The 26,127-nt window shown below is 34.6% G+C and overlaps 3 protein-coding genes and 1 non-coding gene across 5 annotated transcripts; 1 reads left to right on the forward strand and 3 right to left on the reverse strand.

The window, feature by feature from the left end:
• Window positions 1-864: 864 nt before the first annotated feature.
• Window positions 865-6,415, reverse strand: Bma-cnt-1 (GTP-ase activating protein for Arf containing protein; the record flags this gene model as incomplete). Its single annotated transcript, XM_043079076.1, has 17 exons — window positions 865-982; window positions 1,262-1,372; window positions 1,462-1,571; window positions 1,824-1,966; window positions 2,036-2,098; window positions 2,350-2,493; window positions 2,623-2,723; window positions 2,951-3,156; window positions 3,544-3,805; window positions 3,903-4,033; window positions 4,150-4,281; window positions 4,447-4,617; window positions 4,930-5,158; window positions 5,418-5,594; window positions 5,801-5,859; window positions 6,114-6,171; window positions 6,345-6,415. The coding sequence occupies 17 exons, from the start codon at window positions 6,413-6,415 to the stop codon at window positions 865-867; spliced, it is 2,286 nt and encodes a 761-aa protein (XP_042935010.1).
• Window positions 6,416-7,897: 1,482 nt separating this feature from the next.
• Window positions 7,898-9,783, reverse strand: Bm9819 (uncharacterized protein; the record flags this gene model as incomplete). Its single annotated transcript, XM_043079077.1, has 5 exons — window positions 7,898-8,019; window positions 8,140-8,341; window positions 8,560-8,720; window positions 8,927-9,229; window positions 9,744-9,783. The coding sequence occupies 5 exons, from the start codon at window positions 9,781-9,783 to the stop codon at window positions 7,898-7,900; spliced, it is 828 nt and encodes a 275-aa protein (XP_042935011.1).
• Window positions 9,784-10,505: 722 nt separating this feature from the next.
• Bm3633 (CHD4 protein, putative) lies at window positions 10,506-21,638 on the reverse strand (the record flags this gene model as incomplete). 2 transcript variants are annotated; one of them, XM_043079078.1, is made up of 33 exons in its annotated part: window positions 10,506-10,714; window positions 10,922-11,181; window positions 11,292-11,407; window positions 11,666-11,848; window positions 11,963-12,095; window positions 12,293-12,519; window positions 12,866-13,039; window positions 13,359-13,532; window positions 13,696-13,806; window positions 13,918-14,133; window positions 14,307-14,444; window positions 14,558-14,785; window positions 14,945-15,163; window positions 15,247-15,371; window positions 15,468-15,611; window positions 15,684-15,931; window positions 16,021-16,194; window positions 16,274-16,470; window positions 16,592-16,718; window positions 16,868-16,980; window positions 17,159-17,374; window positions 17,523-17,661; window positions 17,894-18,071; window positions 18,305-18,452; window positions 18,522-18,680; window positions 18,819-19,025; window positions 19,107-19,328; window positions 19,466-19,614; window positions 19,784-19,931; window positions 20,161-20,262; window positions 20,507-20,688; window positions 21,022-21,114; window positions 21,587-21,638. In XM_043079078.1, the coding sequence occupies 33 exons, from the start codon at window positions 21,636-21,638 to the stop codon at window positions 10,506-10,508; spliced, it is 5,511 nt and encodes a 1,836-aa protein (XP_042935012.1). The 2 variants fall into 2 exon arrangements, with proteins under 2 accessions (XP_042935012.1, XP_001900871.1); XM_001900836.2 differs by having other exon boundaries at window positions 19,107-19,358.
• A 2,551-nt stretch (window positions 21,639-24,189) lies between these two features.
• Window positions 24,190-24,293, forward strand: Bm15518. Its single transcript, XR_006227911.1, has one exon. It is a non-coding gene; the product is annotated as a small nuclear RNA Bm15518 (small nuclear RNA).
• Window positions 24,294-26,127: the final 1,834 nt, after the last annotated feature.

Raw genomic sequence — 26,127 nt, forward strand, 5'->3', positions numbered from 1 at the left:
GTCTTATCGAAGTGAAGTGAAATTTGCACGCTTTTTATCACAGTAATGAAGGACTTGCAATCATCTAAACAGTTCCGAGTTTCGATTACTTTATGCGAAACAGATGATATAAAAGAACTTAGTTATTGTTATGTGAAATATAAACCTCTGAAAAACCTTTAATGGCATGTTTTGCATTTCCGGATTCATCATTTGCTGAAAAATTACATCAAAGCACATTTACTATAATAGCATACAACAAAACAAAATAGATATAATTGAAGAATTAACAAAGTAAAAGTGAAAGTAATAATATGAAGAATGACATGAACTGTATAGAATATAAATGTCTCATCACTTGGGTACCCCTAAGAAATTTTCATACTCTGGTATTACGAGAAAAGAAAATAATCAAAAAATAAATAGATAACAAAAAGGAAAGAATGGGATAAATGTACTGCAATTATTCTCATATAAATATATGAACAGCAAATTAATTTCATGTGCTTTTGAATGTTGGAGGGGTTTATTTCATTTTCCATTACCGTGATTTTCTATATTTCTTGGCACTGAAAGTGAGAGAAATAATGATTAGCAAATAATACATCAGAATTAAAAACGAAGAAGCTCTCCCCAGATTATCACAAGGATGCGTGGTATAACTTAACAATTACAAACTTTTTTAATCATATCATTATATTAAATATTCTAGTATTCTATCAGTAAACAATTCCTAGCAATCCATGCAACAAGTTAAGAGAATTTTTTTTGAAATTTCGAAAAACAGAAGAAGGTGAAATGGGTAAATGGCCATTTTTAAATCTTAGGAAGTTAAAAAAAAAAAAAACTGTTGTAGAAGTAATGCAGTTCAAACCAAGCGGAAATTTATCGAAGCGAAGGATCAACTTTGCGACTGATATCTTGCATCACGTCATCTACAGTTTCGTCCATTGGATTATTGAATTCATCGCAAAATTCATCGCGCATTTCTTGCACTCGCAGTCTATTGTAATAACAATAATAAAGCAACATCTGACTACAACTTCACTGCTAAAATTACAATAAGTAAAAAAGGTCAGTAGATGATTGAATTCATCTTCTTAAGATGTCGCGAAGTTTCGAGGGTTTCGAATCCAATAAATGACAATTAATGCCATATTAGTGGTTTGACTAGCAACAGTTTTAAAGACTTAAAGGGAATGAACAAATTCATTGTATTCTCATCACTGCAAGTTAACCATTGACGGTAAGTACCGATAAGTAAATAACGTTAAGTGCTTACAGTGTCACAATATCCGCATGTTTGCCTTCAATTGCTAAATCCAAAGGTGTTTCATTCAATCGATTTCTCAAGCGCTGATCGGCCCCACGTTTCATTAATTGACAAACGATTCTACAGATCAAAGCTTCTTACTAGTTTAGCAGTTAAATGTTTAATGTATTTGAAGAATTTTTATATAATATTGAGAAAGAACATCTCACAGTGTGCATGCCTTCGATGCTGCTATATGAAGCGCAGTGTTAAGAGATGAATCCAGAGCATTCACTTTCACACCATTTAGTAGGAGAAATTCCACCGCTATACTTTGATCCTAAATTCAAAGCAAATTTCGAAATTTCTAGAAAAGATGACATACAAAGATATTTAATGAAACAATATAGCAATACATTATTAATACGTTTATTCATTTATTGCTATATTCCTCAAAGGATCTGTTCAGAAAATTGCAAGGGAGCAAAGAGTAACAAGAACATCAGACCTGAAAAAACATTAAGACAGGATAAGAAATACATGTCCGTTGATAATCTGAAACAAGCATGAAGTCTACAGTATTTCAACTTACATGTTCTATGGCAATGTGCAATGCTGTTGTGTCATTCAGAGAAGTATTAACATCGAAACCTTCTGCAATAAGTCGACACAATTCTAAAGTATCGCCCGTTGTTGCAGCAAGCACAGCTCGGTTATTATGATTAGCGTCACTTACTACAAAAGATGAAAAATCAAAATCGTTATCCATACAAATAATAACACTGTAAAGTAAAAGAAACTTACATTTATCATACGCTATATTCAAATTTGAATCAGATCCGTATGCAGAAATCTTTCTTCTGCCATCTGAAAGAAAAGTACTAAATATTCTGCTTTCTGAAATTTAAATCTTTTAAATAAGACAATTTCTATAAAAAATTATAGCTAAAATAATACTGGCACGGAAAGCATTATGTAATGATTCATGAGGCCATCCTTCTATAGTAAGATTTTTTAGCGTTGATAAAAATATACTAAAAAATAAAATAATGTTTTTTTTTGAAATTTCATCTTAAGCCATTTTATAACTAATATCGAAAAGAAAGCGCTGGAAGAACCTTTGGTTGGGATTTCAATGGGCTTCGATCCTGTATCAGAAAAATACCCAGTTAACTGTTCTTGTTCATTATCAAAATATGGTGATGGTTCTGATAAACAATGACGGACTGAAGAAACTCGATTTGAAGACGATCGATGTATTGCTAAAGTAAAAAGGTCCTCTCAATTCTGTGTTAAGTAAATTTTATTTCTCGCCAATAAAAATTCAATTCTCAATTTTTCTGTAGACCACGACCGTAAAAAATTATAAACCCCAATTTTACGATGGAAACCTTTTGAACGTTTGATAGCAGATTCCCTTGCTCTTTCGCTGCATTTTCTTACAAATCGTCTTTCAATGTATTTAGCTCTGATCCATGCCTCCCGCACTGGTCTGAAATTATTTAACATGCATAGGTTCTGCTTCTAACACTTTGTTATTTATCTCGTAGCAGCATAAGTATGAAGAAACTTCCACTCTGGAACATACATCGCAATAATGCTTAATACTTTAAGATAAAGCAGTTTAAAACAGCAACAGTATAACTGTTTAGAAACACCATATTGGTTTAAATTTATGCTATAAGAAAATGCTTTATTATAAATTAAAATGTGAAATACCTTGCAGAAGTAGCAACAGGACGCGGCGGGATTACTTTCACTGAAGGAATATGAGCAAGATAAATCGCGTTTACCGCGCGATTTCCCAACGCTAACAATACCTTTTTCTGTTCCGGTTCCAACGTATCCATTATCAAAGAACGAACTTTCGAAACTTGCACACCAAAGCTTCGGTGTATACCACAGCATTCAATACATAATAAAACCTAAATCAAACAAGCAAAGTTATTCATTATTTAAATTGCAAACAAAGTTATGTTAAGGAGTTTTCAATTTGCCAAATTTAAAAAAAGGAAACAGTTGTTCAGCGTATTACAATGGTATGCAATATGAAATTGTATTATAAACACTATCTTAACCTGCTTCATATACATTTATAAATGTTTTGATCCTTAAGCATAGCGAACGAATTAAGGTGAAGCTGAATTCTAGAATCAAACGGCTGCTTTTATTATCTACCTCAACAAAACGACACTACGTAATATAAACTACATATTAAAATTCTTAAAAATTTAAAAATAGCATTATGTGTGAAATATATGAAATAATTTTAACGAGGAATGGTAAATTAGTTTTAATACCAGTAAACTTACACCAAGATTGATACTAGCCCATTTTGGAGATTCAACACAACAGTCAGCACAAACATCATTGCCCGGAATTCGTCTCAGTTCAGCCAATAATGTTTCGTGGTGCAGAGTTGACGCAGATTCGGAAGTTCCATCGCTAATTTGCTTTACAGTTGTTAGGTGGAGTACCGTATCATCATTTTCATGTAGATAATGAATCGTTCGTTGAAGAGCTCGCATCCATGCATTACACAATGTGTCCGAGTCGGCTTGCAACAAATGATTCCTAAAAATATGGTAAAGGTCGAACTTGCCTTTTTTGAATCACTGTCAAAATCGTTAATCTTTCAGATATTTGGACCAAGGTAGAAAAAATTCAATACTTTGTTGGCGTGACCAATTCAAAACAGCACGTCCTTTCAAATGTTGTAGGCGCTGGCCTGACAAGACACAACTTCAAATCCGACTCCATAATCGTTGGCATCTCCATCGCATCGGATCGATGAGAATATATCTTGAAAAGAATGTTTAAGAAAGTCTCTTTGAAACTAACTGAAAACTAACTCAGTTTGTTACGATATATCACTTGAACTTCTAGAAAAAAATTAGTCATTTCTAAAGAAATTTCACCAATTTATTATCCTTAATTTGAAACCAACGTCGGTGCCATGTCTTGAAAGCATTGGTAGCTCGTTTGAAAAGATAACCTTCCATCACAACATCATCTTCTGGAGAAATACCAGTTGGATGAAGAAATACTTCCTAAAAAATTGTTCAGTTGTACAGCATATATAACACAATAATATAATAATATAATAAAAGGTATAATACAGAAGCAAAAATTGACTTAAAATGCTAGTTTTAAAGCAACTTCGATTTTATAAATGATTCAAAAATGGAATTTTCACTTCGAAACCAGCGGTTTACCTTAGGTACTAAGGCATGACGATCTTGCATCTTCCTTTTTACAGATTTACTTTTATTCGCCAGTAATGATGAGGTATCAGCTATTGCACCACTTTCAACCGCTGTCCACTCATCAAAAAACACGTGCCCACGTACAAAGAATGTACTGCATTCTTTCACAAAAGACCACAACTAAAAGACACATAGCAGCAATATATTAATGTTAGGACAACTAATTAAATCATTAGAATCCAACTAATCAATAGAATAAAGAGGTTAATCAGATTTTGTTCACATATTCAAACAATCATGTGCATGACATACGGCAACATTCAAATATATACACTGGAGTGAACTGAATGAACGTACTATAATGATAGTTCACATGAATAACAAATGTATACAGTTTTATTTCAGATCCTATTTCATAAACATTCACAGTTTATATGTGCAGCACGGAAAAGAATGGAAATTTTTTGATTTGTGAAGATAAAAGTAACTTACAGCGTCTAAAACAATATGATCTTTATGTGCATGGGCGATATTTATCTGAGCCACATAATCGAGCGCAGTGTGTGCAAAACATGTACCAACAGCAGTAAGAGCATTTCGCGCATCTGCAATCTCCACTGGTCGTGCACGATGCACCGCAGCACGCTTTGCAAGTGCTTCATCTAGTGAATTTGATAAACTTTCAAAATGGCAACGCGTTTCTGTTACTTTCGACCGTTCACTGAAATGTCGCTGTGCTAATGAATGATTTTACAGAATATAGTTTAATGAATGAAGCAAACACACTTCGTTTACTGAAGAAAACATTCAATCACTGACCTCTTAACAGATAATAAATTTCAACGAAAAAAAATACAGCTGAAGTTTCCAGTATTATAACAAACAGCAATGATTTAAAAACATAATGCTGCTTCAATTTATATCTAAAATCTCTAAGAAGTGCTCTGCGACTAAGATATTCCCACCATTAAAAAAATTACTTTTTAAGGAAAGAAATGAGACTTTCAGCAATAGTAAGATGGGACTGTTCCACAAATGACTTGTAGATATGTGCAACCTGAGCGAAAACATCCGATAATGATTTGAGTGCCAATAAAAGCGATGGATCCTGAGGCAATAAGTCGTAGCATAACTGATTGATAACAGCTGATAAAGTGCTGAAATCTTGCCACCAAAGCTTTACATTTTTGATCATCCAGAATTAAAATACCAATTTCGAACGAAAAAATCATCTAAACTTCATGTGTTATGATAGAAATTGGGAACTTTTACGTCATAATTTTCTTGAAATCTCGAAACTACTTGACAAATCTTAAACCAACTAAAAGAGTTTTGACAAGAAATTTTTACAAGAAAAACTTACTAAAAATCATTTACATAATTCTTCCCATGATCTGCCAAGGAGTTAAGTAATTGCAACATCTGCAATAGTATCACTACAAAATAATACAATAAATAATAAAAGTGTGGTTTCCTCATTAACTACAGAACAATATTAATAAATGACAAGAATGAAATCACTCTACCATCATTTTTATGATGCACAAAAGGAATTAAATATTCAAAGCAATCAGTTTTATTCCCACCTCTAAAACTGACAATTTTTACCGATTATCAGGACCGTTTTAGCGCTTAAAATTTGATGCCACTAAGTACCCATGAAACGATAAAGCTACCTCAGTAAGCTTTGAATCTAACTTGGCGAAGTACTGCTCATGCACCAAAATTGCCTGTCTGAAACAAATTGACCGAATTCCAACTTTTAGCCATCATCGATATAAAAAAAAGCATTCAAAGGACAATGAGCTGTTTATTTTACACTCTCATAACATACATCAAAATGGATTATGTCAGCAACCTTGAAAAACCTTGAAAAATGAAATTCATACGAACTACAGAAAATTGACCTGAACCTCGGAGAATCTTTCAATGCTTCCGTGAAATCAAGTTTTGGCAGCGTTTCCACCACGATGGACATTACTCAAAAGTATTCCTTTTCCAGATGTATAATCTAAAATTTGACTTAAATGATACTGAAATATTGCGGATTTTTAGAATCTATAGGTGTTGAGTAACGAGGCTAAGAAATTATCGGAAAACAAACACGCAAAAATCATTGCTGCAAGCATTAACTTCCTTGAAAGAAGGGTAAGCAGTATTATCAATTCATTTCATAACCCAAGAAAGAATTTTCAAGCGATTTATGAAGTGATTTACTATAAGTTTATTTAATGCTGGCATAAATGTACGGCTGAAAAGGTCAATCAAGTTTCACACCCAAGATTTATAGCAACTATTCATTAGTGAGAAGGGATATGGCTGTAAAGGAAGATCGGGACTGTTCGTATCTTTCAGAATTACATGATACAACGTCAGACATAACAGTGTCAAAGAATCCACACGTCCAGCAGGAATTCCAGATTTCAGGACTGTATGAATTTAGATCTTACGCACAGTTGAAACTATTTAAATTCGAAGGCGTTGAGAAAAACCTGACAGTTTGTCCCTCTTATGAGAATTGTGAATTCTGCTATTCGTAAATAACATCATCTTCGGTTTCTGTATTGATCGGAAAATAATTTGGTTGTGAATTCAAAAATCGATTAAGGAAACTGATGTAAAAAAGAACATTATATAAGTGATTTATTAATATCATAGTAATAACACAACAAATCACAAGTAAATTCCATCAGGAAAGAAAACAAACATAGTAAAGCAAACTGTTGGATCAAATGAAGTCGAATTAATCTGATTGACAAATTGCTGAAATTGTTTTGGCGGCTTTATTTGTACTCATTCGTCATCCAGTGCCCTCTGTACTATATTTTTATTATTTTTTTCGCAAAAGGAAAGTTCACTATTATAGTTTTTATCTTATTCTTTTTAATAAAAATTCAAAGAAGTAATGTGAAAAAAAGAAACATATGTATAGAAAATGATGGGGTCATGAAATGCAATCAACTAACCGAAAAACATATGGCTTCATAAGCATAAAAAGAAATGAGAAAATTTTTTTGTTAAAATTGTAGCCCGCTTTGTGTGCTGCAAAATAGTAATTACGACAGTTCGACATATGCCAACTACACATTTTGAAAATGCTTTTTCTTAAAAGCTAATTGCTAACGATTTTCTTTAAGGCTCTCTCGCTGCAGAGAAAAAGGTAACAATTGGGACAAAGAGAGAATACGTAAAGAGTAGATTGAAAGTAATGGAAGAAAAATGCTTATAGCTCCATTTCACTAGCTTAATCCCTTTCTAAGAAGATAAATACTTGTAAATTTCAGATCAGAATCATGCACATTAAAAAAAAAAAAAAAAAACGATCAGAAAGAACATGAAGGCTACAAATCAGACAGTCAAAAATGCACTTTAGAATGAGACGTATTTCGATTACAAAAAAAGAGAAAAAAGTGAAATATAGAACAGCTGAAGCTTAGCCATATGTAACTCAACGAAGAAATTAAATTTCAAGGTCATCATCTGGGTCACTTTCATCGAAATCATCTGCTTCATCTGGAGTGTAAATAATGCGGCCACCAGCTCGAATCTTCCGATTTTCCCTCACACGTAACCTCACTAATTCTAAAATACCAGGAAGGAATCTAGAAAGTAAATATCTCAATACCAATTTTTTAATGACGCACAAGATATACAGTTGAAGTTAACACTAACTTCGAACAGGAAAATAATCAGATTTTATACCTTCTTCTTTCTGAGCAGCCTCGTAAGGTAAAAATACATGGTCTCTGGCTTCAAGCTCCGACTTTTTCAAGTGAAGGCCGACATTGAAGGAACTTTTGGGCACCGGTAAGTTACCATCTCGTTTAGCAGGCCTATTCGTATCTTGTGCTTTGTATTGTTTGAAAAATAAGTGGAATGTGTTGTCGATATATACTGTTCCCACCTGCAAAATAACTTATGATTATGGAGGATATAGTCATCAAGGAAGTAATTACAAGTGATGCGGAAAACAAATTTCATTTGGTGGAAACAATATTATGTGATCCAAGAAAACTACATTTTTTATTTATCATGAACCAATTAAAGAATTATTAAAGTATGCAGTGATTCCTGTTTTATGCAACTCAAATAACTTTAATTGGATAAACAATTAACCTTCACAATTCTTTTCCCATCAGTTTTATATGAAACAATGGTACAAAGAGGTGTAATTAAATCTCTGAGTTCCAGAGCATATGTTGTATGAGCAATCGAACTCAATCTCTCCCAGTTTTGAGCAGAAATACACTCATCGTGCATTCGTGCAATGACAGTCGCATATTCTGAAAATTGAAAATACGCAAATGAAAATATAGGAAATTCTTTGAAATTCACATTACCTATACAAAATTCACATAAACATCTATGTAAATAAGAAACAATGTGAGTCTTATAAACTGGATTTAGGCAAGTGCAAAATATTTTTAGAAGTCGTATTCTTTCTCAACACTCCTCTATACGCGTTCATATGTTTCAGATAACAACTTACGCGAAATCCCTTTTAGCAATACAATCACTCGGTCAAAAGAACTGTCCAAGGAAATAATGTCAACCGAATCGAAAAACACTATTGTCCCTTCAGCATTTTTTAACAATGCGATGATTTTACAAAAAATATTGGCAAATGAATCGATTTCCTCTATTAGCGTACATCGTAGCATAAAAGGATATCGCTTAGTCAGCGTATTTTTACATGCTGTAAACAGATACACCAGAATTCGTCCTTTGTTGCGCTCGATGGCATCATGCATTAAACTGGCCCAAATCTTTTCTGCACTGCATTGCAAAGTATCTGCAACTATCAAGTTCATTAATATATAAAATTATATTTATATTCATTAATATATAAAATTATATTTATATTCATTAATATATACTAAAGAGCTTCTTTCTTCTATTTTAATTTTATCACATTACTCTATTCTTGTATGAAGTTGAGATTTCACGGTACCTCATACACTTTGATACTGGGTTTCTAAAATATTACAAAATAGGTAGCGAAATCTTTGTCTGTTCGGCTTTGTTTTATTACTTTAAATAAGGAGCAGTTAAACTATAAAGTGAAACATTGGATGGAGAAGATATTCCAGTCCATGATTTAATTTCTAATCCACAAAAAACAGCAGCTTGGTAAAGTACAGGATCACTATGTTCTTCCACAAAAGATGAGGAACATCTCGAAGTATTTCCATAGTTAAGACAGGTCAGGTCTAACATAACAACCAAAGCAAAACCCGTATATTCACAACATGCCTTCCTATCAGAGATGTACAAAATAACCCTTCATATTGTTTGCGAAATATTACCTTTCACCACTACTAAACTTTTCCAACGTATATCGTCCATCATATCACACTCTCTCGCAAACAAATTAGCCAGATAAAGAAGTCCTCTCGATCTCCGAAAGCATTACTGCCATAGATGAAGCCTCAACCTCAAGTGAAAAGTTGTAATTTTGCTTCAGTTTTTTGTTAAAACCATTCAAAAATCGGATCATACAATATTATTCGTCTCAGGATGCAAACGAACAAATATTTCAGACACCTTCAATATGATCTTTGCACATCTAAAATCACCAATCAGTAAATCATGAAAACGAGGCCCGAAATACAAAATACCACTTGAAGCAAGTATGTCTGAATGTTACAACCATAAATATTAGAACACTGTGTTCATGGGATATTTTATTATGATCAAATGAAAATCAACTATATAAATAAGGAAAAACAATATAAGCAAAAACGAACATGAAATTAACAAACACTAAAAACGAACGTTCAACAGCTTGTGCTTAGCCATACAAAAAGATATTAACAACATGCAATATAATTCAATGAGATCAAACCCATCAAACGAGTGCACACGATCCAGTAAGAATATCAAAGTCGGTTAGGCATCAGTATTTTTGATGTTACTGAGATATAGTTACACGCCGAATATAAATATATTAAGCCTTTCTATTCTAGGCTATCACAGCTGTACAAACATTTTGAAGCTGTTTTTACAGTGGTCCACAAATCCCAAACCATACATGAAAAAGTATTCGTATTCTAACAATGAATACACATTTATATACTATCCATCGGCGCATCGGTAGCTGTCTTGGCTTCAATTTCGGATTCCACCACAGATTCATCTGCTTTTTCAGTCTTTTCAGACGTAACAACAGCAGTTGTATTACCGGAAATTGTACAGTCCATTGGCTCATCTTCGGTAGTTTCTTTCACATATTCTTTAATTTCTTCATTTTCGGTGACTCTACCATTTTTGCTTTCTTCTGGAAGAAATTATTTGCAAGTTGATAAAAATGCCACAAAAAGCTTTGATACTACAGCTTATTGCCATTTCACGCAATCCACGAAATTAAATAACAAAAACAGACTTCTTACCACGATTTCAAATTAAAATACTTTTAAAATTCTACTAACATTTCACTCCTTTGAAATCATGTTTAATAAAGATTACAATAAAATTGAAAAAGAACCTTTTTCCTCTTTACTATAGTCGGTTTCCTCTTCTTTAGCTTTCTTTTTCTCATCTTTATCTTTCTCCTCCTGTTCTTTTTTCACATCTTTTTCATGTATAGCTGTTTCGGACAACGAATTTCTTGACAAAGCAGCAAACTTTGGTTGTATTCCGGATAGCTGCTGTCCAAGAGTAGGAGTAACGAAGGGGCCAGGTGGAGGTAATGGACTTTTTCCTGACGCTGCCTCTGGATCACGAGTAGTTAACCGGCTCAATATCCTACAAAAGAAAATTATTATCTATATTTCTTTCGCGTATAGTATAATTAGTAAGATTTTCTTTCACAGGAGCAGAAAATAACGCAGGAGAAAAATAATCAAAAAACACACGCTCTTTCCGTCATCCCTAAACGTTCGGTTACTGGACGCAATCGTGCTAATGTTGCTGGCAACCTTGACACATCTGCCTTCATATCCGACAGCAGTTCCTCCAACTGATTCAGTACCTAAAAATAATGCCATACACCACTTTCTGTAAAGCAAATTAGATATTTCAATTTTCAGCTATAGAAGTCATTCAGATCATGATTTGTACCAGCATTATTTAACATGCAATATGAATCCTTTGCTGAAACGAATCTAATAGTCCTTGAATGTAATACACCGTAGTATAATGAACTCAACTCAGCATAAGACATAACATTCTTCAAGGAAAGGTAGCTAACTGATATGATGTATAAATAAGGACTTATCTTGTGCAATACCGCGCTTGCGTTTTTGTTGCCTTGCATACCTTCCCTAGCCAAGTGTTGATGGCTTTCTGCTAAGCATTCAATATCCGCAAAGCGCTCATTTAGCTGCTGTGTACCATCTGTATTAGACTGTGTTAAATTCAAATATGCTGCTCGTCGTAACTGCTCTTCGATAACCAGAGCCTGTTCCAAGAGCTAAAAATAAACGTCAACTGATATTGCTTAGCATGCTATATTTTTACAAAACTTCTAATGGTTGAATTCAAGAAAATCTGCATAAAACTCAATGAACGAATTCCAACTTCTTACCTTATAACGTCTCTGCAAAAATTTATTCTTTATTTCTAAGAAATTTCCCTTTCCTTGTTCGGTGCGAAATGGTTCATTGATAATTGAGAAACGTACGTCATTCTGTAAATCTTGATATCGCCCATAACCATATCTGAAATTTCAAATTTTTAATCCGATTCACCTCCTTATGTATAATTCTTCGACTACATGAATGTGGCGCCTCGAATAATCGTCGGCTTATTACTTTGCTGTAGATTTTTCACCTCGACATTTCAGGATCATATGAGTTGCATAAAAATTCTTTTATGTACAGGAAGTTGCAAAAAAAAGTCTTAAAGGAAAACATACGTAATAATTCCCGCCAAGAGCCAATAATCATGCCGACGATGCCAAATTTCAAATTCATTTCCAGGTACAGCCGCCTTTTCCTCATTCAACCATAATGTATGTAATTCAGTAAAGCCACCATCGGCAATGTTGAATTTGAACGGTGGTCGAGGACCTCTCACTTTCGGAGTTTCTTCCTCGCCTTCTTTCCTGATTATTCCAGCTTCTCTGTCATTCTTCATGTCAGCCTGGAAATACTTTATTTCAAAAGAATAATAAATGTTTCGTCTGAATTATTTCTCAAAATAAAAGATGCCTCAGATTCGCCTTTAAATCAATCATGCTTAAAAACTTGTTCCACTACGCCTTTTCATACTGCCTTCCCTCACAACAGTATGCCATAAGTAGCGTATTTATTTAGCAAAGAGACCATTTTTGATTGTATTACTTGAAAATCAAATTGCGTAGCCAACTTTGCTTATTTTTTCGGATTTTTTACTTAATAATTCCATCGTGTTTTCAAAAAAAAAAAATCATCACCGGCACTACAAAAAACTAATGTAACTCAGGAAAACTCAGATATAAACACAATACTTTCTCGACGTTTTCCCCTGATGCAGCACTTTCTTTCAGGGCAGGTGTGTTACTTCTACTTGACGTTTTTGAGCCAGCTTTACTATTTGAACCTTCTTTTTCGCTTTCAACAGTTTGCAATGCTCTTCCCCGTGTTTCCGGCATTGACCATTCGCCATTACTTACTTCAAATTCCTAAATGAAAATTTAAATAAAAATGAAGATAAAAGCAACTTTTTTTCCACCGCTACTGCTGCTGATGAAAGTTTCAAACTTTCACTTGTTATATTTTTTAGAGACCACCTATTGTATTGTAGTTCTGGAAAAAAAACTTCACCAGAACACTGAATGAAAAGTGAAATGAAGCTTAACATCTCATATTATATCTTCTTCACCAAGTGACGGCCGACATCAACGATGAGCCTTCTAAACAAAACTTATTTATTATTGTTAAAATTTTATTATTGTTAAGTATAACCAACTTATGAAGTGCTATAAAATGCATGAAACCTACTTGTACTTTCTTTCGGATCAATGACATAATTCCAATCCGGGTAAGAACATGCTGCCGATTTAAACCTTCACGAGGTACACCATCATTAAATGATTCCTGCGAATCTGCTCCAGGCTCACACAAGTGGCGCATAAATAATGACGTGTATGCTTTAAATGCACGCTCCGATTTTCCCTTAGATATATGTAGATTTTGTGAATGTTACTTCGACTTATAAAGACTTTCGAGTTTTATTTTTGAGAAGAAATACTTTTTTTTCTTCGATAACTGATTATTCTACCAGTCCAACGGTACTCAGCATTTTTCAATTCAAAACTTCAAACTTCCTAAAAGTTACCTTTAAATCTCGCACAAGCCACTGCGACTGATAAGTGTCTTGTGGGGGCATGCCCCAACGCATAACTGCATTATAAAATGCTCGTCGTTGTCTTGGATTGAAACCCAAAACCTGAAATGAATAAACCATGAGAATTACAATGTCTCTAAGGTTAATGATAACTTTTATTAACAATTCATAATAAAACCTAAAGTTAGCCCAAATACTACAATAAAGACTAACTTCCAACTGGCCATTTACACGTGCAAGAAGTGGGGGAAGTTTTTCATCACCACGATCACGATGGCGTTTCTTTCCTTGTTGAGTGCTGTCAAATTCATCATCCTCTCCTTCACCATCTGAACGACCACTATCACCGCTATATGAAGATGAAAAATCATCATTATTTGGATGCATCTGTTGCCAATCTTGCTGCATATTTTCTGACGCATAATTAACCTAAACGACCAAAATGATGGTTGATAAAAGTCCAAAACGACCTTTCCGGAACATGTGATAATTAAGCCACGATATAAAAGTTATAAAAGCAAATTCGTATATTATTCGTTTCTATTTCCAAAACAGAGTAACAATAAGCAATTTAATTATGTCATTTAAAAATGGGTATCTACCTGCTTTCTAACACGTTTTCCTTTACCGAGTTTTTGCGCCTGTGTTTCTTGTTCTTGCTCGTAATGATGACGAAGAAGTTTTTCCCAGTAGTCTGGATCAGCTTCTTGTGCTGCTTCCTTTATTACTTCGGTTTTGTCCTGAAACTTTTCAGCCCTCGTACTCCGATCAAAACAAACTAAAGGAAAAAGAATTCTGCATAAGACTGCAACAAACTGAAACGAAATCTCTGTCAAACACTCCGATTCCTTACTTCATCTTCCAACTCTTCCTCATCAGCTTCTCGAGTAGTATACTGCGCAACTTTGAACGATGAAAGATATTCATTACTCCAATGTTCTTTTTTCTCACCCGATTTTTCTTTGGGATCGTCAGCAGAGCGATCTAAAAGTGCATCGACTGCCTCGTCATCCCAGATAATTTCTTGCTCACTTGTTTTCTTTTCCCCTTGCTCACCTTCCGCAGTTGTTGTTTCATCTTCCTTAAATTCTCTTTAGTATCACAACAACGCTCCAGAAAGACATTATTTCAACGTACTATCTAAAAATACTTTCTAATACAGCATGAAAAGTTAGATACTTAGTATTGCACGCTATGATGTTTTAAAAATTCAGGATTTATATTTAGCATATCAAAAAACCTTGAAAAGTTCTTCGGTTCCCCAGCGTAATACTTCATCTAATTCGCTTTTGCTCATAGAAGGCCCCTTTTGACCAATTCCAGCGCGAACAACAAGATGAGTCAATAGCATCTTCTTTTTGGCAACTGACGTAATTCTTTCTTCAACGGAATTTCGAGTAACAAAACGATAAATCAACACTTTTTTTTGCTGCCCGATACGATGAGCTCTGCTAAAAGCCTAAAAACTTAACTTTTTTTTTAATTAGAAAAAAAAAAACCGGATTCCTTTTAAAGCATGAAATTAGGCTTTAAAGAAATTACTTGGATATCATTATGTGGATTCCAGTCCGAATCATAAATGATAACAGTATCAGCCGTAGCCAAATTAATGCCAAGGCCACCTGCTCTGGTCGACAACAAAAATACGAACTGTTGCGCATTGGCTGCTACAAATGATTCATAAGTTGAAATAGTAAATTTAAAACAATACTAACAAGTAATGAAACCTGAGTGGTGGAAAATTCCTCCCCACCAGCACGTACCATTAAATCGATCAATTGCATCTTGTCGGGCCTGACCAGTGATCGAACCATCAATACGCTCATATTTGTACCCTTCATTTTCACAAAAATCTTCCATGATATCCAACATCTTGGTCATTTGGGAAAAAATTAGAACTCGATGTCCTGAAAATAACGACAATACGGAAAGATCAGTGTTTTTTACAAAATCTCTATAAATATCCAATCCAGGTTTACCTTGTTCTTTTAGTTTCTTGAGCATCTTTTGTAGTAGCACAAACTTTCCTGATGCCTTCACCAGCGCAGTACCTTCATAAATTCCGCTTTTTAATTTTGGCGCTTCTATACTAGCTTTAGGAAATAAATATGGATGATTGCAGCATTTTTTGAGATCCATGATAATATTGATAAGAGAAATTTGCGAGCCACCCCCTTTCGGACTTAATGCCTCGAAGTTCCGTGTCAAAATATTCTTATAGTACTTCCTGAAATCATAAAAATGCTATGAAAGAAAATATTGTAAAGACAGAAATGCCACATTTTTCCGTCTTGTTACATAAAGGTTGAGACCTACTTTTGCATTGGAGAAAGTTCCACCCGGACAATAAGTTCACTTTTGGACGGCATTCCCGATAACACATCAGCTTTCAAACGACGCAACATATGCGGACCCAATAAGGAATGTAATTTCTGAATTTGGTCTTCCTTCGAGATTTCAGCAAATTCATGAGTGAATGAATCCATATCGCTGGAAAAGAAAATTTAGCAATAATCCAGTGCAATTCACACAACTTACTGGTTATTCTTTAGACTTAACTAAAACTTACTAGAATCTGTCAGGTGACAAGAAATTTAGTAGGTGGAACAACTCCTCCAAATTATTCTGCAATGGAGTGCCAGTAAGAAGTAATCGATAATTAATTCGGAAATCGCGCAAAGTACGAAAAAACAATGATTGATTGTTTTTCAAACGATGCGCTTCATCGACTACTAATCCAGCCCATTCAATAGATGACAGTATAGACTGAAAAAAAACAACATAAATGTCAACAATTATAAACCCAAACAATGATATCAGATAAGACTCAACCTTTACCTTAAAACACACAGTCAATTAATAAATGCAGAACAAAAAAAAAAAAAACCTTATCAATATTAATCAGTTCATACGAAGTAAGCAAAACATGGAATTTAATTCCCTGATCAGTTTTCAGACGTGAAGGTTTCGGGCCGCCCCGCACGGCTCCTTCGATGAATGAAAACTCATGTTCTCTGAAAAATAAGACAAATTTCTTTTTGTAAGCTTACTTGACTCAAAAAAATTCTTCAGAAAAGACTGAGAAAATTCAGTTACTGATCTTAAGTATTTTTTAAAAGATGGCGCATTAATATTCGAAGTATACACTTGTTAAACCAAACACCTGATAACAGTACGGCTATCCTTATCACCAACATAAGTTACAACATAAAAATCAGGACACCAAAATTCTGCTTCTCGCTCCCAGTTTATTAGTGTTGAAAGTGGAGCGGCCACCTGAATATAATAAACATGATATTGCATTATTTCCAAGAATGCTACTGCATTGTTCCTGTTCTTTTTCTTTGGCCATTAGTTCATTATGTTAATGCGGTTTCTATTAACCTGCATAAGAACTACCAACAGTCAGTCAAGTATTTAAATACCACTATGATTTCTTTAAATTAAGACGAACCAGGAATGGACCACGCGTATGTCCTTCTTTCACTAGCGAATATAAGAAAACCATTGACTGGATAGTTTTGCCGAGGCCCATCTCGTCCGCCAAAATCGCATCTGTCCCTTGTGACCAGCAGTGTCGTAACCAGTTGATGCCCTCCAACTGATAGTCATGCAATTTACCACCTGTTTCTGTTATGAAATCTGGTTGCGTTTCATATTTCTTTCGAAGCTGCAGAGAATAATAAATATACTAACATTAAAAAAAAAAAAAAAAAAAAAAAAACAAATATAAAGGATAACAAACAATAAATGAAATAATAGAAATTGCGGTAAGAATGAATTACAATATAATAGGAAGTAATGCGAAATAAACAAACATCTGTTTTCGGCTCCTTCTTTTTCTTTTTTTTACAGTCCTCTTCTTCTTCGTCATCCTTATCTTTGCCTTCTTCAACTTTCTTCGCTGCTAATTTTTTTGCTATGTGCTTCGGTAAAACATCGCCGTTCATGCGTTGCCTGAATAATAGAAAACAAGAGTGAATAATTATAGATACTACCTCTAGTTTCATGTGTAGCTTACAATTTCAGATAGACGGGAAACGTTCATAGTAATCTTTTTACTATCATTACTTCGGAGTTAAATATACATGAAAAACTCTAAATTTGAATTTGAAATGCAATCAATTTCGCTCGTTCTTGTAAAATTACATTGTGTTTTTAGCATGTTCAATTTATATGCAAAAACTACCTATGTGTCCAATATTTGATGATAGCATCATCATAACCCATAATATCGAAATCATCACGTTCCCATGTGGCCTGCTCATATACTAATTCTCTCCACTTGACCAAATAATCAAACTGTGTTTTCCCATATTGTACGTGATTAATGATTCGCTGCACTTGCATCCATTCTGGCTTGATACCTAAGTTATACAAGTAATTCTGCTACTGCGTTCTAGAGAAAATAACAAAATGTCACATTTTCGAAGCATGGTACGCTTCGTGCGGTAGAGTGAGTGTATACCGAAATGGGCATGCATGAACTCTTAAGAAACTATGTCCATCGTCAAATCATCTCACTAAAATAAAAGATTATACAAACAATCAAATGAGTTAATACAGTTTTTACAAGTACTAACTTATTCAAAACCATTACCATAACGATAGAATCGTTCTTCAAGATTGTGAGGATCATTTTCTTTGTCCTTTTTTTCAATTTTCCCACTCTGTAGATCTTCCTGGCTTCCATCATCTACTTCGGGAGGTGTCTCCGGGTCCATTTTTCGCCAATACATCCGAAGGAACTGGAAGACATCAAGAATTAATTAATATACAGAGCTTTTGAAAATCAACGTAAAGTTAAATAAATGTACCTGCGTAAAATGTACATCCAGGACCATTTCATTCACCCATTCGCAATGCCAATAACTCATATATTTCCATTTTATGAAAAGTTCACGTTCTCTACGATTTGCGAGTTCCTTAGGAGGCTTGAGAGCAATTTTTCGGCCACCTTCTTGTTCTTCCAATTCCTATAATGAAATAAAATATGCAGCAATCCTAAGATCCTACTCGTTTTAAAACAATAAATATATATAAAACAACATCTGACGTATCATCAATCAAAATTTAGAAACTAATAAAAAAATAAAAACATAGTCGAAAATTACCCTCAATTCCTCTTCAGTCATTGGTGGTGGATAAACAATTTCAGTCCACCGCCATGAAAGACATTTTTCAGGACGATTCTTTGGCTCTGGACACAAGCAACGAGGGCATGACCAATCACCTTCTGGTATTTCCGTTAATGATGGGTTCAAACAATAGGCATGATATGAACTGGGGCATGTATCACAGCACAATAACCAGCCTCCTTCCTATAAAATTCAGTTTTGCTTACCAACAAAGTTTAGATCTTTAATGTTTAAGCTCTACAGAAAAAACACTAAAACAAAAACCTTGCAAGTACGACAATACTCCATATTTGTAGTAATTTTCTTTTCTTCTTCATCATCTTTTGTTGCTCCTGTTGATTCACAGGTTGGGCAAGACCACCGTCCTTCCGGAGGTTCTTCCATGTCCGGATCCAGACAAACCAGATGATAAGCCTTCGGGCATGTGTCACATAATATTATCTCTCCTCCCTGTTGACAAACTTCACAATAATCCTGATGATCCGTCTGCAATGAGTTACCGTTAGTATCGCTTCTCTGAAATGAGAGATTATTGATATATTACAGCATTTGTTAAGATTTGCTAATACAGAGCTTCTGGTAATACAAATAAAAAGTGACAAAACACACAAATAGCTACATACCTCATATCCATCTTCGCCTTTCTTTTTCTTCCCTTTTTTCTTTGCTGAACGAGCTCGTGCAGCTCGACGCTCTTCTTTTTCTCTTTCCTCTTCATCCAATTGTTTTTCATGCTCTTTCAATAAATGCTCAAATTCTTGGTCACTATCTTCTGAAATTCAATAAGTAACTAAATTCATACTTTAAAATATCTGCTTTAGAATCGCATTACTTTAGATCCTAGAATGCTGCCAGATCCCTTTTAAGATGTGCCTAGTTAATTCGACTAATTCTATTTCTATTTTGAAAACAGGCTTCAGATAGATATTAATTTCGCTCACGATTAGTGTCATCATCATCATCGTCATTACGCCGTTTCTTTCTAGCACTTATTCGAATTTTGATCGGTGCAACAACTTTATCACCAGATGCTGATGAACGTGACTTTTTCACTGAACCAATCGGTCGTCCCTGGGCTGCCATCTCTTCCTTAAACATACAAACACATCTAAGGTATGCATAAGATAAATTCCCTATACATCTATCTCAAGCAAAGTAGTTTTGCTATATCCTATACATATCTTGATACCAAATGTTGATCTTATTTCTATATTAAAGAACTGTAAAAAATATACTGAAACTTATGTGTATTATTATTACACTAACTCCATTTATCTGAATCAACGAAGCTGATTTTATTAAAAATTTAGCAACTTACCTGGAATTCCCGATATTTTGCCTGGATCAGCTGCTGCAGCTTTGTAAAAAGCGCCTTTGGATTCGCAGCTTGCAGTTGTGGCTTTACTCGCAATGCAAATGCCTGCAATTAACTGAAAACATTGAATATTTAACATTTCTAAGCATAGAAATCATAAAACTTCAACAAAATTTCCCAACCTTTGGGACATATTCTAATAAATACTTCAATTACTCAAACAAATATTTGTATACGTTAACAACGGTAAAACAAAGTAGTGTTGAAGATCATGAACTTACTGAAACGTTTATTTCCAACGTACCTTTGATCGGAATCCTACAGAAGATATGAATTTAAACGAAATCACCTTTGCAGAACTAATTGAGTTGATATCTTCCTCTGTGAAATTATTTGGTACATCATTCAGACCAAGCATTGTGCAAATCTCTGCCGAACTAGCATTTTGTTCAATGGCACTTTCCCTTCTTTTTTTTAATCGTCCTTTCTTTGAACCTTTTTTACGTTTGGTAGAACGAGAATGCTCTAATGCTGCAAATCAGAACAGCTACTAAATGAAAAAATGATAATAAAAAAGACTATATACTGATATATATACTTGATTAGACTATATACTTGATTAAACTGTTAGACTTATATGCACCCTCTTTTTATACATATTTTTTTTCGCAGAAACGAGTAAGCTTCCAATGCCTAGTGATAATTGTCAAATTTAAAATGTAAACTGTATCAATTTCTATCAGAGGTCAGTCATCAACTAAGAACTTTTGATAATATATTTAAATAAAATGTAAACTTCAGGTGGTAACCAAGTAGCAGCTTAGGACAACACAATTAGCTAATTAATAAGGTATAAAAACCAACCATTTGTTTCTTCAGCAATGTCTTCATCGTCGTGATCTTCTTCCGCAGCATCACCTTCATTACTTTGAACCGAATCTTCTTCCATCGCTTCTTCTACAACACTTTACACTCCATTATTGTTAAAATGAACTTTCTTCAACACGACAGCGTAATTCTTGCGTCTTTGTTTATTATTTAAACTTGTTCCCGTATTCCCTTTTTAGTCTCTATTTCTGTCCTTAGGAAATCTTAGCCATATTTAGATCCTGTAGCAACTTTCGTCTCAAGTTTTAGCCTTTAATCAATAATAACAATAATAATTAATAATAATAATAACAGTAACAATAACAATAATTACTATTACTCCTCATTATTATTACTATCATTTATTATCATTATTATTATTATTATTACTCTAACTTATATTCACGTGATATTAATAAATAATTTTACGGTTAAAATTAAGTTATAGGGCTCATTTCGGCGATGTAAATGACAGTCATATGTGACATGCAACCCGACTTCCATATTAATTCTCCTACAGCTGTTTTAGAAGGATGGTGAATTAGCTAAGGAGGGAAGTTACCATGCGGAGACGATTGGGTATGGGTAGTTTGTTCCATTTCCTCATCCGACATCACTCTCTATTTGATCACCAGCTAAATATATCGAATGGCTGGTTGGAACACTGAAAACAAACACAGGAATCGTTTGTTTGAGTGATAAAAACGCAACGCTTCTTGGATTTACACACAGCATGGAAATATGATGAATCGCATAGGTTCCAAAAGACACCTGAACCTCAGTCTAAGCCTAACCGTTTCCGACTTCCTTGATCTGAAGTTCTTCCCATCACTGGCATACAAGTTGACATCAGTGATATCATCTCGATGAGCCGTCTAACAGTCACCTCGTAGACCACCGGTAACTGCGTAGAAGACGGCAGAACAGAAGTGTTAAGTGAAGTTTTGAAAAATCGATAACTGAGGGGAGGAGGAGGAGGAAGGAGAGTGGTGGGTAGGCTGTCGTGCGGGGTGCCAGCGGGTTCCTGTGAAGCAGTAATATCGAACTACGTGCATCTTCGTGCTGTCGTCAATGGTCGCCTGGAATGAACGGGACCGAGTGACCGGATAGGTTAGGAATGGGCGAATTAGTTGGGTAAGTGATGGCGGACTGCCATGGTTGTGTATCAGCAACGGAAGAAGCAAAGGAAGAAACGTTTGGTTACACGCAGGGTAGGTAGCAGATATGCAAATTGTGCCATAGACGCAGAGCAATGCAAGTTCGAGTCATTCAGGTCGATTTTAAAATGTTTCAATCTCAGTTTGTATTCCTTTTTTGGAAAGACTTCCCGTATCAGACATTAGTCATTTGCTCGCAAGTTGTTGCGAATTTATGGACCGATTGTCAGTTGGATGAAGCGTCTTATATAAGCAATCTTCGAAAGCATTTCCTTTCCCCTATTTCTTATTTAATAATTAATTCAAGAAAGGGAGGAAAAACAGGACTCCAGCTGAAATCACCAGAAATGAAAACGTACGGGGTAAGTCTAAGCCTAAATGTCACTTTCTTAGGTCAACCCCATTTCACCTGTAGCTTATCACCCTGAACAATAATAAGAGAAAAGGAACGATCGATATCAGTAGAAAGAACTTTTCGAGCAGGTGAGGGACACCCACCTATTATTCATTCATTCATTCATTCATTCATTCCTCCATTCATTCATTCATTCATATTATATAAGCAAATCGATATTGCTACCCTTTACATTGTATCGATCGATGGGCCACTAAATCGGTAGCAAATGCGTTAAATAGTACCGATGAATGGAGGATTTTTGCCAGTTGAACTGTTGTTAACACCCGTTGTCTTCATCATCTTTCACCATTTAGGTAATATATTGATGATGGACTGCTGAGCATTCAAGAAATCTCGAGAAGACTCCGCGATTCTTATTTTTCCTTAATTATAATCCGAGGAACATCTCACTTCAGTCAGGTTTGAAGGATGTTAAATTCACGATGTAAACAAGCAGCATTGGAAGAATATTAAGGACGAATAAAAGACACTTGAATTCCCGCATGAATTGCCTATAAACAAATATATCTGAGTGAATCGTAATTCTGAAGGAGTAGAACATTCATGGAAGTTTGCCAAACATCTTTCATATTAAGATGAGCGTAAATGAGTTCATGTCTAATGACAACGGGAAAGCAACTTGGGAAAGATATCACTGTTATATCTATTCGAGGAATGATACTGCTCGAGAATGTGTTACGTCTAGCAGATATGAGCGATGGATAGTTCGTTCTTCCATTTTTACCGGGCTCTTAATTCATTTCTTTGGAAATGAAGATTTGATCCACGTAAATTTTTATCGTCTTTTATGTAATCATTTTGAAGAGCAAACTGTTAACCAATTTTGACCAGTTTCAGACTTGGAAATATCTTCATGATTCAGTTATAAAATAACTACTAATCAATTAGGCTGAGTATTTTTTGTGTTGATCCATCTGTATGCAGTTAATCATTCGATGACATCAAGCATGAATGGACATTTGACATTCTTGCAAATATGTATACTACGAAATGTTGCATCCTTTTAATCATTTGCTGTCAGCAAATTCTAGTAAATTATTTCTTGCATCATTTTACGAGCTCATTTCACCTGTAATAAAACCATTTTTTTTTCCTTCCAGTTGTAATTTTTCTTGTGTTTAATTATAAAGTGATTAGTTGAAATGTTGCATAACCTATGAAAATAAATGACTAACATTCACAGTTGCTTCTGAATGCATCTGTCTAATTCATAATTATACTAACGATTAACGGTCAACTTAGCACTCATACACTTAACATTCAAAGTGAAAAATGGAAGACTTTCCGAAGAGAAACACTAAATTTCTTAAACACTTATCTTTGCTAGACGGAGGTCAAAGTTTAGCTAATGACATGAAATATTTATATGTTGCTCGTTAAAGCACGCTTAATTTAAGACAAACAAATTTCCGTATTTTAAATCTATAGGCTCGACAAAAGCTCTTATGGAGAAGGAAGGAATATGGCTCTAACAGTCTGCTTCTCTTGAAATGCAGTTGGCAATTCTCTGCACTTTTCGATTCGTCCCACTTAACATCATAAACAAAACTATAATCAGTAGATATATAAGAATTAAGTATGTGCAATTGTGTTCATTCCGATGAACATATACTAAAATTGGAACAATACAGAGAAGATTAGCATGGCCCCTGCGCAAGGATGACACGCAAATTCGTGAAGCGTTCCAAATTTTTCGTGGATTTTGGAAGTTAGTTGGTTACAATGATATGCATTATTTGTATATTCTTACGTATAAAAAAGAGACTTTAGGCAGATTAAGGTATGCTTGTAACTTCCCAAAAGGATTGGTCAGGTCAATGTTCCTTTTCGGTGAATCTCTTAAGTTAAAGAGCAATTCGGCAATGTGTTGTCTGACCGCTCCAAATCTGCTAATAATAGCAATGTGTTACATGAAATTTGTTACGTCCATTACATTTACATAAGTTCTTGGGCTACCGTTCACTGAAAGTACGTGAAACACTGATGGGTTGACGTAGCAATATCACGATGAAAATGACATTCATGCATATTAACATCCCACTTAAGCTAAAATGATCTGCAGTCGTCATGTCGATGTTGAGTACTTGTGCATTTGTTATTACTTAATCCAAGCACATTTGTTTTTTTACAAAAAATCAGTGTGATGATTTGCTGGAAGTACGAGTGTAGTTTTTTCCAACCGATTTTTATGTTTTAACGAAGCTGAAGTCTATGGAAGACGAAATAGGAGATTTCCCGCTTTCTCTTCAGAACAAAGAAGCACCGCCAAGGAAGAATCTGTAATATCAGTGGTCATTCACAGCATTATTGTCATACGAAAACGGAAGTGGATGACGGACAGATGAAAAAGGACAGGATAAAATTAAAATAGCAATGACAACAGCACAAATAATGATGAAAGAAGGAGACAGCCAGTTTAGTAGTTCCTCTAACTCTGCTATAGTGGTTTCGGATACCTACCTATCCAACTCCAATCCTCATGTAGAAAATTTCTGTCGACAACCGGAATGAACCTGAGTCAGAGATGCAGAGACGCTTGCTGTGCCGTCTGACACGACTACCAGTGCGCTACGATAATAAAACCTGATCTGATCCAAACATACTCTGTTTTTATGCTTCATTTATTGCTCTCTCCTATCCTTTTACTGTTGCTGCTATCCAATCGACATTCAATCGCCTTAACAACCGAAGCCACCGGTCATATAAGAAACTGTTTCTGATAAGTATTTTAGATTGTAATTCTTTTTGAAAAATGATGAACCCCATCATTTATGGTCTGCTTAATTCACTTCATTTCTCCCATTACATGATCCTCGATAAGGCCGCCCTATTAACTGTCACCTGTCTACGATCTTGATAGTTCTTTTTTGGCTCTCTATAATTTGTGTCTAAAAATCTGAAGACTGGAACAAATACGGTTCTGCGAATGAATGACCATTTATTCATTATGACATTAAATTAAAATCGTCACATAGTCGCTCCAGGCAATCTTAATGACTTATTTTTTATTCACCTATCGGAAACGGACTTCCAACTGGATTTTTGACATCAGCATTAAACCATAATTCCAATTAAGTTAGCAGGTTACATCCGTTCGATTTATCCGTGTAGGAGGGTTGAAAATATCAAGTATAAATAACCACTTATTTTTCAAAAAATGTTTGTATAAGAAATCCGAAAAGTTGTGCATGTGTGAGATTTAAGGAACGCCCTAAGGACTTTAGAGGTGAGTATGCAGTGGATCAATAAGTGAAAAATGTATAATACAAGTAATTACTTCGTTGCTCTCATGTACTAATATTACTTTATTTAAACCGAACCAACGGTTTCAGTCGGCTTGTTTACTTCAAAGAATATTTTGCTACCATGGAATAAGTCAAGTCACTTCTTCTTAAATATCAGTTAAGCAAAGGGAAAGATTACGTGACTCCTTCTTATAAGGCTACTTACAGTAAGTATGCAACGTTAACGTAACTATCCTGATGCCTCAGTCAGTTTTCAATGTTATACCCACATCAGAACTGTTTT

Source organism: Brugia malayi, assembly GCF_000002995.4.
Source record: "Brugia malayi strain FR3 genome assembly, contig: Bm_v4_Chr2_contig_001, whole genome shotgun sequence".
Lineage (NCBI taxonomy): Eukaryota > Metazoa > Nematoda > Chromadorea > Rhabditida > Onchocercidae > Brugia > Brugia malayi.